Source organism: Dipodomys spectabilis, unplaced genomic scaffold, assembly GCF_019054845.1.
Source record: "Dipodomys spectabilis isolate Male_0828 unplaced genomic scaffold, ASM1905484v1 ptg000115l, whole genome shotgun sequence".
Taxonomy (NCBI): Eukaryota; Metazoa; Chordata; class Mammalia; order Rodentia; family Heteromyidae; genus Dipodomys; species Dipodomys spectabilis.
The window spans coordinates 5,858,201-5,876,788 of record NW_024870792.1 but is presented as its reverse complement, the minus strand read 5'-3'; the positions used below and the strand labels follow the sequence as shown (position 1 = coordinate 5,876,788).

The 18,588-nt window shown below is 37.4% G+C and overlaps 1 protein-coding gene across 5 annotated transcripts in view; it reads left to right on the top strand.

Moving 5' to 3' along the window:
* Window positions 1–18,588, top strand: part of Myo1b (myosin IB) — a 173,453-nt gene that overhangs the window by 90,033 nt on the left and 64,832 nt on the right. For all 5 annotated transcript variants that reach the window (XM_042688266.1, XM_042688267.1, XM_042688270.1 and 2 more), the window contains exons 6-7: window positions 1,769–1,815; window positions 7,881–7,944. In XM_042688266.1, coding sequence (XP_042544200.1) covers window positions 1,769–1,815; window positions 7,881–7,944 — 111 coding nt within the window. The remainder of the gene's footprint in view (window positions 1–1,768; window positions 1,816–7,880; window positions 7,945–18,588) is intronic.

Sequence of the window (18,588 nt, the reverse complement as noted above, 5' to 3'; positions counted from 1 at the left end):
ATTATGCATGCCTTGAGAGAGGAAGCAAGATGGAGCGAGTGTCTTCTCTTATAAGGGCACTAGTTCCTCCATGAGTGCACCATCCTCATGACTCATCCAAAGCTAACTAACCTCCAAGGCTCTTCCACTCAGAACCATCATTTTGAGTTAGAACACAAGTGAGAAGAGGGGTACAGATATTTAACCCATAAGGTGTTGAGAACATGAAGCTAGGGATGAATCAGGTGTATATTCATTCACACCTGAATCAGGTGTATGAATAGGGTATAGTGTATACCTTGTATAGATAGAACCCTCACCTGTTGTACTTTTTATTCAGGGTCAGCTCCTTTTTCCCTATTGGATATGCTTCTAAGCCCTGAACATTGCCTTGACTCTGAAACACACTCTGTGCTTCAGTGTCAGCATTGTATTGTATGGACTTACCCTGAGTTTTTATCATTTGGGTGGTAGGGTAAGAAGACTGAAACATCTATTGGTTTTGATCTTTTTACTCCTCAGTACCTTAACTAATGAAGAAGCTATAGAAAATGACATCTCTTCATTTAACTGTTTCAAGATTTGGATTTTGTTTTGTTTTTCTGGTTCTGGTACTGGAGCTTGACCTCAGGAGCCTGGACGCTGTCCCTCGTGTCTTTACTTCAGGATTTTCCCCCCCTGGTTTATTGGAGATAAGAGTCTCCTGGATTTTTCTACCTGGGCTGTCTTTGAACTGCAATCTTCCGATCTTGGCCTCCTGAGTAGTTAGGATTACAGGCATGAGGCACCAGTGCCCAGCTGAAAATGTAGAATTTCATATCCTTCCCTAGACCCACTGACTCTGAGTCTGCCTTTAATAAGATCTTTAGGTGATAGGGTTGCATGTTAAAGTTTGAGATGTACTGCATCAAATAGGTGTTCCTTCTATTTATATGTCTTAAGTTTATACCTCATAATAATAATAATCACCCTGTTGCCATTTTCCCAGGTGAATTTGCTGGAGTTTTGTAAACAGGCATGAAAAAGCAACCTTCTCACCTAATCATTCTGTTTTCACCTTTGTTAATAGGAGCATTCTCAACCTGGGGCAGTATCGCCATGTGATTCTCTCATGGGCCCTCATTTAAAAGGGAATCCCAAAGGGGATTTTTTTTCTGAATAAGATGGGATAGCCTTGCAGTTTGCATTATGGGCCAATTTAGCTTCCTTTTCTTTTCCAAAATGTTTTACAACGTGATAGACATGAACTAATTAAACCATGAACTAATGAAACTTTTATACTATTGGAAATGACTGTCATTTCCAAATCTCAGTGTTATGCTTTCTGTATTTCAGGGTTATATAATTAATCACATATTTCAAAATTATTAAATAGTTTTAAGTTTTTCTTCCTTCTCTGGTTAGGAATCTTCTAGCTCCATAAAATCTTTGGAAATGTGAAGTAATTAATTAAATAACTTTGTTCACTGATGGTCATGGAGGAAGAATAGAGGCTTTGCTGGCTGTCCACTCCTGACTCCTGTTTCATAGAGTTAAAAGGTGCTTGACTCAGGCAAGATTATCTTTAGTGTAATACTTGCATGATTCCATGAATTATAGAAATGCCTCCTTTTTCTCTGGATGTATAATAAAACTTTTATTAAATGTATGCCATGAAAATTTTATACAGAAATGTCACTGCTACAAGTTGAATTTGTCAGGAATTATAGATGTCAAATGCTATATTTGCTTTATTTTTCTGCTTGAAATTCTGTCCGTTTCAACCTTGCATCTATTTCTTTCTTACTAGCTTTTGGAAATGCCAAGACTGTAAGGAATGACAACTCCTCTAGATTTGTGAGTATTTGTACAAGCTTAAGTATTAACATTAATATTTGGTTTGAATATGTTTAAACAATCAATAGATGTTTAATATTTCTCAATACATACATTTTTAAAATGAGAAGAGAACCATCTACTGAGATACCGAAAATTCTATCAGAATTATAATATATACTATAATTAGATTATAGATTTATTATATAATTATAGGTTTATTATATAATGTATACATTATAATATCTATTTTATATACATATCATATATAATTATATATTATATGTTATATAATACATCACATGGCTATATAATATATATTGTATATTGTTATACATTTTATTATATATTTATATTATTTCATATATTATCTATTTCATAGATAATACATGATATATAATACATTATATATGGACATATACATATATTTATATGGATATATGTATGTGTGTAATTGCTTTCCGGAATTTTCCTTTGTAAGTATTCTTAGAGTAATGTATTTTATCAAGTTTTCTTGATTTCTCCAATCATAAAATTACATGAATAATTTAAATGAGTTTATTTAGGATAAGTTTTGAATTATCTGAGTTTTAATATTTAGAAATTAAAATTAAACTTAGATATTGGGTAAAAAGAAAGCTAAATTTAAGTGTTAAGTTTATATACTACATCATGTTCTCTCTTATTTGGTGGTCCCAGAAAGGATGGGAAGTACTCTGAAACTTATATAGAGGTAAAAAGGACTGTGAGAAATGGAATGGTGTGGAGAGGTGTGTGTGTGTGTGTGTGTGTGTGTGTGTGTGTGTGTGTGTGTGTGTGTGTGTGTGTGTGTGTGTGTGTGTGTGTGTGTGTGTGTGTGTGTGTGTGTGTGTGTGTGTGTGTGTGTGTGTGTGTGTGTGTGTGTGTGTACAGATAGAGTTATATATAGTAAAAGCCAAAGCATGTTGAAGCCTTGCCTTGATTGAGTTGGAAAATGCTAGGAAGAACCTAGTTGTTGGCATGTTTCTAGCCTACTCTCTCATCACTGCCCAGAAGGTGTTTCATGATATTTGAGCCTCTTTAACTATGCCATACTCCTTCCTGCCTCCGGGCTTCAGAGAGACACTAACACTGCCCCAGCATATTCCAGGCAGATGTGCTGAGTGTGATAGTGGTGTTTTGATTTTTTTCTTCTGTGATTTGTACATTTTCTCGTGTGTGTGTGTGTGTGTGTGTGTGTGTGTGTGTGTGTGTGTGTGTGTGTGTACTGGTCCTGAGGCCTGCACTCAGGGTCTGGACATTGTCCCTGAGTTTATTTGCTCAAGGCTAGTGCCACTTGAGCCACAGTTTCTCTTCTGGCTTTTTTGGTGGTTAGTTGGAGATATGAGCTTCATAGCCTTTTCCTGCCTAGGCTAGCTTTGAGTTGTGATCTGCAAGTGGCTAGATTACAGCCTGGCTGTACATTTTTTAAAATATCAAAAATATCATTTGCTTTATTAGCTGACTTTCCCCATGCACTACTAGTGCCATTAGGGACCTTTTATGTTTGTGTGAGCCAATCCTGAGGCTTGAACTCAGGGTCTGGGCACAGTCTCTGAGCTATTTTGGCTTGCTTTACCTATAGCTCCACTTCTGGCTTTTTGGTAGTTTATTGGAGATAAAAGTCTCATGAACTTTTCCTACCTGGGCTGGCTTTGAGCCTCAATCCTCAAATCTCAGCCTCTGAGTAGCTCAGATTACAGGAGGAAGCCACTGGTGCCAGGCTTGGAGACTATTTTTGATAATGCCTCCCTACTGGAGATATCCTTCCTAATCTTCCCTCTCTTCCTTTTAGTTCCCTCTTTGCTTTTTCCTCATTGAGGTGCTCAGTGCTTGAGGATGAGAATGACCTCAGGTGGAGGTAGTTTCTATAGCTTAAAAATGCGGAGAGCTAAAGAAGCTCCTAATTCTAAGGCTATGAATGTTTGGCATTGGATTAGCCCATTAGGCTGTTATGACTGATTTGATCCATGCTTTTTTATATGGAGTATTAATGGCTAATCTCATTGCATAAATAAAATTAGAATTGAAATGTGGGCAGATAATTCTAATGATGAAGCTTCTTTGTGTGATAGAATTTTTGTTTTGTTGTCAAGATATGTCCACATACTTTAAGTATTTACAACTATATTTAATACGTGAGCAATACAAATGCAGAAAACCATATTGCTTAAAAGATCATTACTACCTAGTGACATTTAAAATCTAGTGAAAGACTTGACAAGTGATTTAACTTATTAAGTGGCTTCAGAGAAATCCTCTTATAACACAGGCATTAAGATATGAGATTAACACTTGAGAGGGGAAATCATTCTGTGCCCAGTTTTTAGTAACTTCTAGGTTTTGTGATCTGTGAGTAGACTAATAATACACCCAAATACTTTTTATAATTTTATAATAGGACTACCATATTGAAAGCTATTCTATTTAAATAACACTTGGTTTTGCACCCTGTGCATATATTCCAGGGAAAGTAAAGTTCATTGAGCTGTGTTTGGGGAACCTAGAATACATGTCTTGATCTCTACCCTGAAAACTGATTGAGCCTATTAGGTTATAGTTAATATATTCTGATCTTAGCTGACATTTGTATGACCAATGGATCCATAGAAGTGCCTTACAGTGTCCCCCTCTTCACCCAGACATACAGATATATTTCTTTTAAGAAAGAGACTTGATGGCTTTGAAAATAAAATAAGGCTCTGAGTATCATTATTTTTGTTTGACCAAAGTCTTCTGGGGGTGGGTAAAACATTCTCCATCTAGTATGTAAAAAAGCACCAAGATAGGACTGGAGCGAGCATAGGGAAGAACTTGAAGAGTTGGGGAAATGTCATTAGCTCATCTTTCATTTAGTAAGACTTTGAAAATATCAAAATTAGACTGAGTTGGTGTTTAATTTTTATTTTTTGGTGCCAGTGCTGGAGCATGGACTGAAGTCCTAGATATTGTCCTTGAACTTTTTTGCTTAACATTAGTGCTCTGTACTTGAACCATAACTCTACTTCCAGCTTTTTTTGTGTGTACTTACTTGGAAATAAGAATCTCATGGGGTTTTATGTCTGGGCTGACTTCAAACCATGATCTTCAGATCTCATCCTCCTGAGTAGCTAGGATTACAAGTGTGAGCTACATCACTAACATAAGCATGAATCTGTCTACCTGCATTTCCCCTGAGGCCTGCAATCTTTCCTTACTTAAGTTGATCATTACTTTAGGTAGTAGATAGGTACCCATGATACCTTCTTGCATCTAGAATAAAATGCAAGCTCATGTCAAGGCTCAGGACTGGCATGAGCTGGGCCTATCCTGTTGGTAGCTCGTCTCTGTGTTCTTTTGCTTTACCTCAGTGTCTTCCAGAATTAGATTTGCCTTTGTGACTCTCAGCCAGCACTTCAGGGCCCCAGGCCTTTGCATTTTCATGTCCTTCTGTGTTGTATGCCCTGTCCCCAGACCTGTGCATGGCCAGCAGCATTGTGTATCATGTATGTCACCTTCAATTCCATGACACCTTTCATAGGCTCTGTGAATTCATCCTGCTTTTATGTTCTTAACCTTAGTCTGGAATGACTGTATTCTGTTACCTCACTTACATGATCATTGACTTGAGACATTAATAGAGGCCATGAGAATGAGTACCCTGACCTCCTTGGATATCATGATGGTTGTAGGAGCGAGGACAGTGTCTGGCACCATAGTAGATAACTTACTACAAGGTATTTATTGATGAAAAAGTATCTGTTAATAAGAAGCTTACATACTAGTTAGAATGATTGAATGTATCTGAAGACAATTAAAACAACCCCTAAAATTCTAAGTTCCCTAGAAAGGAACAAGTGAAGGTTTTTGGATAGTTAGAGGAAAAGCTGAGGACTCTGTGGCAGCAGGCAGTCTAAAAGAGCCTGTTAGTTTCAAGTGCATTAAAATCAGGAGCATGAAGTGCTGCCAATACAGCTTTCAGAAGCCTGCAGAGAGAGAGAGAGAAGCCTGAGTTTGCTAGAGCTTAGGGCTACTAGACAGGAGGGTATGTGAAGGAGTCTTAGAACCAAGGACTAGAAAGACAGGTCAGGGCCCCAGCTGGAAGACTCTAATAAATATTGCTTTTAGAGTCCAATATTTTACATATAAGTGACAGGTAACTGCTGATTATTTCCAAGTAGACTAATGATAAGATCACACACAAGCTTTTGGTGAGGAATTGGGATGTAGCTGCACAGCATTAGGACCATTATCACAGGGATTCTCTCTACTGTCTCATGGCTTCCTTTTCTGTTCACTGTGGTGTTCATTTTACTTTCTTCACATCTCTTATTCTTTGAGATAAATCTTCAAATAAGTCATCATTGTCATCATCATGATCATCCAGGCCCTCAAAATTGACTTAATCCTGTGTTCTGTGGCTCACTTGTGCATATATATGTACTTATACACTGTCACAATGAAAAGCATTCCAACTCCTGTCTCACTATCTCTTTAGCTTCTTTGTCTCTTGTGTCTCCACCATCATGGAGCACTTCACTGTACACAGTTGCCTACACCACATTCCTGGAGCTTCTTATCCTCTTTCATCTCCTACACCCAACCCAAGTTCATTGTGGTTCTCTGTACAGCTCTCAATTTCATTTGCTTTTGTCTTTTGTTACTAAGTCTGGAAGCCACCAAAACTTCTCTAATTGTAGGAGGTACCTATAATATGTTTGGGTTTGCTCTATTTCAGTCCATTCCACACCACCTAGGTGGATCTTGTAAGCTGGCAGGTCTTCAATGATGTGGCCTGCTGTCAGAAGAGTATCTCGAGTCACAACGTGCTCCAACTTCTAGCCTCAATTCCTCACTGACTGTCCTAACAGATGCCAGTTCTTCTGTCTACTCTTGGTGTACTCTCCTGTCTCCTTATCTGCCTAACTACTGAGACTTGGTATTTCAGCTGAAACAAACACTTTGTACTCCCCTTGTCTCTGCCCCTTGCTATTTGTCCATATCATGACCCACTGTAGAGTATATACTCCCCTAATGGAATGTCCTATGTACTCCTTTCAATTCCTGAAGGTGTGTGTGTGGGGGGGGAGGGGGGGGGGGAGGATGTCTTGTGTTTTCTTGTGCCTACTTTTCCTTCAGCATGGAGGAAGTGCTTGGTGTAGATGTTTGTTTAATGAACAAAACTTAAGAAGGTAGATGCCATGGAAAAGGAGATGGGGAAGGAGCATTGCATAAGCCAATAAAAAGCCACAAATTACATTGTTAATGGAGCTGCATGTAGTTCTGTTTAGTCTCTCTTCCTATTATTTGGAAATTAATTTGTAGGGAGAGTTACATACAAACTATCTATTGGAGTTTGACTAAGGTAAGACATGAAACAAAATCAAAGGCTTTAGTTACTAAACCAACATACCCTGCTGCAAACAAGAAACAGCTGTCTGGGTTAAACCAGGCAATTATAAATGAATTTTTTTAAAAATCACAGTATTAAACTATGTGTATACTATTTCAAGATACCATCTATAAAGTACAATATGAACTTGGGTTTATATTATTATGTTAAATAGGATAAAAGCCAAAAAAATCAACAATTAGTCTTTGATTCAGAGCCAGTTACACCACATAATCAAATGGAATAGATACAAGAAATAGCGTTTGTTATTTGTTGCATTTCAACCTGTTTGATATATTTGCAATTTGTAACTATGGCTTAAACTGTGTTTTTCCTATAAAAATGAAATCATTGTATTTCCCCATCAGTGCATATGGAAGGACTACTTTATTCCCAGTATTTGTTCTTGATTTGAGGACATATACTCCTGAAGCTTGAAAAACATGTCTGAAATGAAAAAACCACATGATGTCTAAGATTTGTTCTTAATTTAGCAACAGGCTAGATTAACTTTGAGCCAATGAGGTATTTAGCATGAATTATTTATAGAGGCATATTGTTTGCATCCTGGTTTTATACCCTGACTTTCTTAACTACACTTAAAAGAAATGCATGAACATAGGGACTTGCTATCCTTAACATGTATATTAACTACTTTGAGGTGATCTGGAAAACTCACCAACTCTTTCTCTAACAGGGCAAATACATGGATATTGAATTTGACTTTAAAGGTGATCCACTGGGAGGTGTGATAAGTAACTGTGAGTATTTTACGTCAGTTTCTTAAAAGTATTTATAAATAGAACAATTTAAATACCTAAGTCTTTAAGATAGATATTAAAATGGTTCTTTTTCTTATATGTAGACAGTTAACCTTTGCATTTCAAACTTTGCTTTGTAATATGATATAATTTATATATTTTTTGAAGATAATGAAATGGTTACACATACACATAGACACATACATGTATATAGGTATATATGTGTATGTCTAAAAACACAATGTAAGTACTTGATTTTCATTTATTTATTTATTTGTCTGTGTATTTGTTCTGTGGTGCAGAGGATCCAACCCAGGGCTTCACATACATGAGGGAGCCTCTCTACAACTGAGCTTACCTTACGTTTTTTCCCTAATATCCAATACAAGGAGTGGGTCTGTTCTTAAAGTGTGATTTTAAGAAACTTTGCTTTTGTTTCAATATACTTACAAGTTTGAAAGCTTGAAATGTGATATCCTGTTAGGTAGAACACAGCTTCATTAGCCTCCTTTAAATATGACTATAACTGTTGAAGTGAAATGTGTTCTGCCAAAAGTTAAAAAATCTTTTAACTGTTGGCTAACACCTGTATCCTAGCTACAGGAGGCTGAGATCTGAGGATCACTGTTCAAAGCCAGCCCGGGCAGGAAAGTCTGTGAGACTCTTTATCTCCAATTAACCACCAGAAGACTGGAAGTGGTGGAGTGCTCGACTTGAGCTCAAGAGCTCAGGGATAGCTCCCAGGCCCAGAGTTTTAAGCCCCACCACTGACCCTCCCCCTCAAAAAAAAATAATAATAATCCTGAGATAAAGGCAGGTGCAATTTTCTGTAGCAGGTATGAGTGTGCCACACTAGCCCATAGGTCTGATGTCAGTGTTTCAGAGTCAGTACCCATGGCATTACCCTGATATATCTGCTTGTGTTGATTTTTTGAATGGTTAGTTTGGAGATCTGTACAAAACACTGTATCATACTCTACTCTACCCAGCCACAGTCTGGTATTTTCTTGAATATTTTGAATTGAGGACCACAGCATCAAATTTCCCATTGCTTCATGACTCCAGAGCACTATTTAGATTGTTAGAATGAGAAAAAAAAATCATTTAATTGACTAGACAAAAAATGGCAGAGCTGACAAAAGAATTTAGAGCTGATTGCTTATTTTGTTGAACTCCAGCTATATAAAATGAATGGTTAGATGGTCAAAGAGGAGATGAATAGCCTAGAACCCCTGCTCGCCTAGAGTGCCCCCAAATACTTCCTGATCAGCCATAGAGCCAAAGCAGTGCCATTGGAAACTTGGTGTTCCAAGTAATTTTGGAATGCTATAATGCTGCTTTCCTTCCTTCCTTCCTTCCTTCCTTCCTTCCTTCCTTCCTTCCTTCCTTCCTTCCTTCCTTCCTTCCTTCCTTCCTTCCTTCCTTCCTTCCTTCCTTCCTTCTTCCTTCCTTCCGTTTTTTTGCCTGCTTGCTTGCTTGCTTGCCTGCCTGCCTGCCTGCTTTCTTTCTTTTCTTTCTTCTTTCTCTTTCTTTCTTTCTTTCTTTCTTTCTTTCTTTCTTTCTTTCTTTCTTTCTTTCTTTCTTTCTTTCTTTCTTTCTTTCTTTCTTTCTTTCTTTCTTTCTTTCTTTCTTCCCTCTCTCCCTCCCTCCCTCCCTCCCTCCCTTTCTTTCTTTTCTTTCTGCCAGTTGTGGGGCCTTAACTATGGGCCTGGGGCGCTGTCTGTCAGCTCTTCAGCTCAAGGCTAGTGCTCTACCAATTGAGCCACAGCGCCACTTCCAGCTTTTTCTGTGTATGTGGTGCTGAGGAATCAAACTCAGGGCCTCATGCATGCAAGGCAAGCACTCTACCAAATGAGCCACCTTCCTAGCCCAATGCTGTTTTTTTTTTTTTTAAGTTTCACCATGGCTCAGATAATAACTCACTAGAGTTTTAGTTTCTTCATCTTTGAAATGATAGAAATGAGTTGGATGAGTTCTGTGGTTCCTCTCATTCTATAGTTCTTAAGTTATTTTATTTTCTATTTTGATTTGCCTGATGATACACTTTTGTGTGCTGTTCATTGGGACTATTCATATTTGTAAGAACCCGTTTGCTAGAGAAATCCCTTTCAGAGTAAGTTTTAATATGAAATGAAATTCGATAGGATAGTGTTATTTAGGTTAGATGATTTTACATGCCAAATATGGAAGCAAAATACTTACACAAACTAAGTATGATGTAAGCAAAAACCAGTGATAAATGATTATAACTCCTGCCAAACTTGTCAGGCAAGTTCCTGTCACAACATGTAGTGGCTGATTCCAAGACCACTTTTTTCAGACATGATTCATTTTAATTGTGAAAGATATTTATGAATATAGTGTTTTCTTTTTTTACAAAGCATATAAATTCTAGTCATTACACTAATAATACTCTTTTTTAAATGAGCCTTAGTTTACTATTTTTTTTATATAACTTGAGCCAAACATTCTGGAATGACTTAATCGATATTGCTCTTGAGGATTGTAAGAAAATAATTGGGAGATACTTTATTATGACAAAATAGCTTTCATTTTGCATTGTAGAGTTGTAAGTTGTAAATAGAAATGTCTTCTTGACTCTTCATTCTTGTAGTATCCATGGAGAATAAATACTAAACACTCAGTTCTTTCCTAGTTTAAATTAATGTATCATCAGGAATGGATTTCATATGGTGTTTGTTACCATTTGTTCCCACAGTGAAAAATTGCACTGAAATTGGTGGTAGTGGGAACACCCTGCTATTTGAGTATCCTTTGCTTTGGAGAGGAAAGGAGCACATTAGTGGTGAGGAGCACATTCTTTACAGGAATTTCACCCTCTAAAGATGGAGGGCTGACTCATATGTAGCCATAGGAATGGCTGCTGCTGGCTTAAGGGGATGTGAACCAGTAGGTAAATCCACTAGAATTCTTTCCAGGATGCTACAGTTTAGCTTCATGTAACCTGAAGAATGCAAGGTTTGTCATCTTGTAGGAAGTGTATGTTATCTCCTTTCCAACAGCTGTGTAGTAAAAGCATAGATTGTTGTTACCTAAAATTATTTCCCTGAAAGAGACATGAGCTTCCCATAACCAGCTGTATTACCAGGAAGTGGAAAAGAAAGCCGTTATCTTTCACTTTCTAAAATAGCTGCGCTATAGAATGTAAGTCTAGAATTTACTTGAGAGTTACTTACTTGGTCTCATTAAGAGAGAAATGTAACTAAAGTAGAAAAGGACAAATAGTTGTTTCAGTATAGCAGAGAAAAACGAGACATATCCAGTGGTTGATCTAATAGGAAGTGACAGTTCCCTACTTTATTAAGGCTGTTGAATAAATAGTTTTTTAAACATTTGTAATTCAGGATCTAGAATCCTATCTAGTGTTATAAATCACAATTTGAGAAATCTGTTGTTTTTAATGTTCTTGGGTAACACCTTTTATCTGAGGCAATTGGTGACAATTTATATTGTGTAAAAAATGTGCTATAGATCTCAAAGCATTTTTATGTGGTAGAGAATAGCACAGAGAGCTATCTGCTTTGGAAATATTTTTTGATTTCAATCTATATAAATAAAGTAAGGGCAAGAATTATAGCTATTCTGTTCCTAGTGGGGTGTCAAGGACCTAGTGTATCCTGACACATAGTAGGTATATCAGTGCTAGAAGTGAGGCTGGGGTTGATTGAGTACAGGCAGTTCTTTTTCTTCTGCCTCATTATGTAGGATGTATTCATGAAACTCTCATTGGTCCATCCAATGTGGTCTCTAATGCCTAAACAAAAAGACATTCAGTTACTTCTCTGTTGATATCTTTTTCTTTGAAATGTCAATAAGATCACTGATCTCAGGTTGTGTGAGGACTTATCTATTAGCAGCTAAAAACATTTTTTTTACCTAGTACACAGTAGACATTAAATAAATCCTGTATTTCTTCACTATTGATTTGTTCAGTGTCTTTAGCTCTTTGCCAAATATATACCTCTCCAGGGACAGGGTACTTTTTTCTGCCATTTATTTGGATATTTATAATATTCGCAAGCCATTCAAAATTATCAGTGTAGGCAGATGACTTCAGACAGCAAACAAGAAACATATAAGAGGCATATGTGTCTGTCCCATTGTGTACCAAATGATTTCATGAGCCTTATGTGGCCCATGTGCAGGTGTATCTCCTTGCCTGCCCCCACTAGACAGAAACTGAATGTGGTTTATTGCTGAATCTAAAATACCGCTGACATCCAGTATACACACACAGACACATACACTTATTTATGGATTTAATTATTATAATTTAATTCCATAGAGTTGAGAATATTGTTGAAAAATAAGTTACTGGATAATTTTCCCCTAATTATTCATTGCCTCTCATTCTAACATTTCTTTTCTAAATCTTAGGAAGTCAAGTGAAATTATCGATAGCTGAATTGTATCTCTTGCTTTCTTTTTAGCTCAGCTTGAAAAAAAAAAGATTCTGTGACTTCTGATGGGAGGCATATGTGGTGTGTGTGGTATATTTACTCTACTTATCCCTGGAACGCCTCAGCTTAAATGTAAAATACTAGCCCTGTTAAGTGGTCTGGTGGGGCTGTGGGTGGAGCATGGCAGGGTTGGTTTGTCCTAACCATATGTGAGTCTTCAGCTGGGAACACTGAGATGGTTGGGAGTGACTTGCAGAACTGAAAAGGAGATTCTCTGGAGGCTTTGTCATTTATGCACATGTCAGGCTCTGGCTGGAAGGTTCCAGGACTGGAGCCCCCCCCTCCATGTGTCCTTCCTGTGCGGTTTGGGCTTCTTTCAGCTAGGTTCAGTCATGACAGCAAGTGTTTTAAGAGAACCTGAGGTAGGTCTGCCTACTTTGGTAAGTCACATGTTATGTCACTCCTGCTGTCCAGTATAGTCAACCACCTTGACTTACTTCAGGAGAAGGGAACAGAGTTTTCCTCTAAATGGGAAAGTGTCACCTGATTTGTGACCCTTTTATTTGAAATAGCCGTAATGTGACACATTAATTTTCAGAAATGGTCCCAATGTGTGTATACTCTTGAATAGTCCTCTTTCTCATTGACTCAGGACTTTGATATCAGTTTTGTGTTAGTCATTGGAACAGTTAGCAAATACAGCATAACCAGAGTCTTGAAAAGTGGTTATGTATTGGAGTTTGTCCTCTCTTGCTGTCCTTAGGATCCTTCATCAATACCCTGTGAGTGTACTTGGCCTTCTCTGCAGGATGAGGAGCTGCATTTGGAATGCACTGTCAGACAGAAGAATGAAATAGGTCAGCTGTTAGTCAACTGGCCAACATACTGCCAGCTATAGCAAGCCCAGCAAAGATCAGCCAAGCTGGCTCCAACCAGAACTGCCAAGCTGACTCTCAGAGTCAGAAGCTAATAAATGGTAGTGTTTTAAGCTACTGAGATTTGAGGTTGGTTGGTTATACAGCTTAAATTAACTGGCACAGAGGTCTGATAAATAATATCCTTTCCTTCACTTTGTTTTAGAAACAGGTGAAATGTGGGCATGGGAATCAAGTTGGAGAGAAATGGCTTGCTTACTTACTGTTAAAGGCAAGGTTGAAAAAAGTGACTTTGGTTTATCACCCAAATCATTAAGTGTGCTAATAGTCCTGGGGCAGTTTGGTCTCTAGGAAGTCATTGATAGAACTGGCCTTTCCTAGTAAGGATTGCTCCATTCATGTCGCAACACTGCAGAACAAAACCATGCAGGGGGCCCAAAAGACCTGAACCCCCTGTGCATGGCTGTCTCCTCTAAACTTCATTGTTCAGCAGAGTCCTCCCTCCTGCCCCCAAGAGGAGTGAAGGGTTAGGAGAGGCTAGAGTTATCCTAAAGAAGATTCTTTCCACAGGAAATCATGAAGCAGGAGGAATTCGCCCAGCCCTTCCTCATAGGGAAAGTTGAAGATTGAGTAGCTTACTATTGATTCTTTTTGTTTTACCTTTCTTTGGAATTTATCATACACTTAAGCCATACTTTCATGTGTCTGTCTCATGGCATATTGTTTTATCTATATGTGGCACATTCATATCGTTTTGTAGGATATGGAACATTTCTCTTTTAAATTGAGATCAGCTTTGTTCTTTCATATCTTTAATTTTGTAATGGCAAAGTCTTTGGTTCGAAGTGAAACTGACTGTAATAACAAATCCTCACGGAAACCCTAATCTGTGTGGTCCCTGGTTTTCCCTGGGATTATGTGCTCTGAAGTAGAGTAGGAGGCTACCTAGCAGTGATCAGTACTCAGTGTCTTGAAAATACATGACAGTAAACACTGGTGGTTTTGAAATGTGTAATATTTAGGGTCACAAGTCATCAAAAAAAAAAGGATATACATTATCTAGTTTCAACTACTAGATTTTATTAAATGTAAAAGTGATAGAGGGGTTGCAGGTACATAAGTCAGATAAAGAGTACATTTCTTTTTGAACAGTGTCATCTCTTAGCTTGTTTTCTCCCAATTTTTCCCTCCCAACCCCCCTCCCCACAGTTGTGTAGTTCATTTTCAACATAATGTCTACGTGAATATCACTGCTACATTTGTTCACCTTTTGTCCCACCACTTTTGTGCTCCCTCTTACTCCCGCCCCAAACAAAACAGATTAGCTTATACATAAAAGGCACAGAAATAAAAAACAGCAATAAAGGATAAAAACAGAAACAAAAACCAAAATAACAGAACTCTTGATTTCATTACTTAGAGCTTTTTTTGTTTGTCTGATTTTTTTTTTTTTTTTTTTGGTTGGTTGTGGGACTTGAACTCTGGGCCTGGGCTCTGTCCCTGAGCTCTTCAGCTCATGTTTAGAATTTTGACTTTTATCTTAGCTACGCAGGAGGCTGAAATCTGAGGATTACAAACTGAAGCCAGCTCTGGAAGAAAGTTTTTGAAACTCTTATCTTCAATTAACCTTCAAAAAGACTGAAATAGAAGTATGGCTCAAGTGGTAGAGTACCAGCATTGAGCAAAGAGCCTAAGGGAGAGCTCAAAGGTCTGAGTTCAAGTTTCAGTACTAAGACACAGATACAGACATAGGTGCATGTGTGCACACTTGGGAGAATATTTTTTAGTGCTTTTTAAGAAGATAGTAAAATTGATTATGAAGTGTTAGTAGCAATAAAACAGATTTCAAAAGAGCAATTTTTTTAGATAAAAACAGATGCTTTCCTTTGCATTAGTGCTCTTCTTATATACAAAAATATGTTTGCTATAAAAAGCATTAATGTTTATTATGAAGCAAGATGGTACAAATAAAGAAATGGAAAGAAACTGTATATTAGAGTAGTAAGTACAATCATAAGATATTAAAGACTAGACAATCCATTATTTTTATTTCAGGATTGGGTCTCATGCAGTTATATTCATGAGTAAATTTTCAGTAATTAGATACTAGATTTACATCACAAAACAATTCTCTGCATATACTACATATATGCAGCTAAATTCCAATTTTTTAAAAAAAGTTGGTAATAGTGTAGATGATATACCAAATCTTTATTTCTTTAAAGTCCAAGCTAACTTCTCAGATACAAACTCAAGAAACTTTTGATATGACCATAATATGTAATGTGTGTGTAATACATCAGGATACTGACTTCACCTTTCTAGAACATTTAATGTGATATATATATATAGTTTTGGTCGGTTGTGGGCTTGAACTCTGGGCCTGAGCGCTGTCCCTCAGCTCTTCAGCTCAAAGTTAGCACTCTGCCACTTGAGCTACAGCGCCACTTCTGGTTCTCTGGTGGTTTATTGGAGATAAGAGTTTCATGGAATTTGCTGCCCAGGCTGGCTCAGAACTATGATCCTCAGCTCTCATCCTCCTGAGTAGCTAGGATTACAGGCATGAGCCACCAGTGCCTGGCTCTTTAACTATTTTTAATGCTAGATTTATTTGTAATTTCAGGATATTTACTTGTGAGTGAGAAATTCAGGTTGTTTTCTTAAATTTGAAGTGTTACAAATAGCAGTGGAATTAGGGAACAGTTGTAAGGGCATAGTGTTCCAGATATTTCACATCTTCAAAGCCTTAACCTGTAAGTAGATGGAGATTTGGGAGAGACCAAGAGTCCTTGGGTCAGCATCGCATTTATTTTTTTCTGTTTCACTGTCGCAAACGTGCATAGTAGATTATTTATATAATGATATTTGCTTGATCTTTTTTTTGAAATTTGTCATAGTTAGCCACTCTAATCATGATCTTAAATTTGTATTTTGTCTGTTTTTTTTAAAAAAGCACAGAATTGATGTCAGAATATTTATTCCCAAAAAGTTCATATTCAGTCTTCCCTTGAAACTACCATGTTTGCCCATTAACTCACTGATATGGGACAGTTTTTTGGAGGTAATTATCTAAGGCAAGAAGAAAAAAAAATTACTTAAAGTATGAGCGTTTACTTGTTTAATGTATCATTTTACTTTAATGAAGAGGTGTAAATCTATTTAAAGAACATAAATGGCTCTGAGATGCTTTTTTTCAAATGTTCTTGAAGCAATTGGAGAAGGAGGCAAATGGTCTTAGTTGGGGCAGTGTTTTGAGTCAGAGGCTTTCAGTGGGGTTTTCATTATCATTCTGACCTCATTAGCAAAACTGAGACAAAGCAGGGTCGTTCTGAAGCCTTCATGAAGAACTTAAGACTACTTTTTTTGTTGTGAAATTTTTATTGCCTTATCTTTCTTGTGCTACATGCCAAGAGAATGAGAACTTTTTTCTCTTTCTCAATCTTTCTATTCATTGTATTTTATTTTTGCATATAAGAATACTAGGTGTTCCAGCTGGTACCATTGTGGACATTTTATTTCTTTTGACATACTATAACTTGAGGAAGTTGCTCTGTGACATGTTGCGTGCACATGTTGGGAAATAGCAATTCATTACTGAAAACTGAGAAAGTGATGACTTGATTGTTTGTGTTGATATGGCATGATGATTCCATTGTTTCTCTATCCCAGCCCCTTTAGTGTCTCATTTAGAGTGGTTTAATAAGTTTAACATTTCCTTTACAATATGGATTTATATTAAACGTGATAGAACCTTTATGTTTTGGAGAGTTTATAAGCTGCATTGGAGTATCTGGAGACTCTCATACTTTTGCCTGCACTAAATATCTGGTATCTAGTAATAGCTCTTCACTAAATCTCATTAGTAGAGGCTCAGTCAGCAGTGGCAGAACTACCTAAGGCAGAAGAGAAGGCTCCACCGGTGTTCTGGTTTGACTTAATTCAGGGATACAATTTAAGTAGATTAAAGTGGTCAGGTGGTAGGTCCCTGTGGTGGATTGAGTTTATGTTCTCTACTTTGAGCATTTATTTGATATGGCTTCATGCTGTGAGATTATGTTGGTGGCATGCACATTTAGCACAAAATACCAATGGGGAGTGGTTTTAAACATTAGTAAATTATTTTGGGACAAACATTGTCCCTAATTACTTTTCTACCTTGAAGCTTGTGAGTTATGAGAAAAGTCATAAAGAAATGGAATAGGAGGCTCTGGGGGTAATAGTGTATATATTTTAGCTAGTAAAACCGTAACTGCTTTGTAATAAAAGATTCCTCATTTTGTGATGGAGTTATTTAGTGCAGTCATGTATTTCATATAAAGTACATCATTTCTAAGGGCTTAAGTATTTTGCATGATTTTTGCATGATATTCTAGTCACCTAAAGGTTTAAGTTGTGGTTCTGTTACTTACTGAGAATGTGATGTGAGCCTCATTTTTCATCTAAGAAGCAGGCATTTTAAATCCAATAGAAGAAGTTCTGTGGACTGATTATAAAAACAAATGAAATGAAACTCCTGCCATTGGCTCACTCCTATAATACTATATATTCAGGAGCTGAAATCTGAGGAGAGGATTGGGGTTTGAAGCAAACCTGGGCAGGAAAGTCCGTGAGGCTCTTATCTCCAGTTAACTACCAAAAAGCAGGTGGTAAAGAACCAACCTTGTGTGAAAAGAAAGCACCCAGACCCCGAGTTCAAGTGCTAGTTCAGGCTCAAAATAATAATAGTGATAATAATGATAATTAAAGTGAAAAGTCCCAAATGCCTACTGAAAGTTCCCCTGCCTGTTTGCTTTGCACTTTTCCTTTTAAACACAGATATCACTGCTCTTCGTATTCAAATATGGTAGTTATTCCTGATGATATCAGCATGAGTAGGTCAAGAAGTACATTTGGCCAACATTCCTTTTCGCTTCATGCACAAGTGACTATTACTCCTTAACTCACTGTTGTCTGCTGAGTCTTCTGGCCATTGCCATTTTTACACTTACTGTGTATCCATTAATTCAAGAGTGCCATGCTTTATCCTGACCATTGTGTTATGGGTGCACAGTGTAGCCACACTTTTCCCTTGCTCTTTGAGGGTATTATTTTGTGTGTTACAGTTTCATGTATTATAGGTTGCTTTTGAGATGCTCCCAAATACTTGCCATCGTAATTAGGATCCCACTATGTTTGGGAGAGTAGCATGGCAGGCTTGCAAGGTGCACAGTACTTATGTGACATGGCAAGATCCTCAGAGCTAGTGACAGACCTGGGTTTTGTAGTCACTCTACGTTCCTCACACTCACCATCTCTTCACTCCCAAGTACCTTGTCATCTCACCTTGAAAGGAGTCACTGCTGTTGATT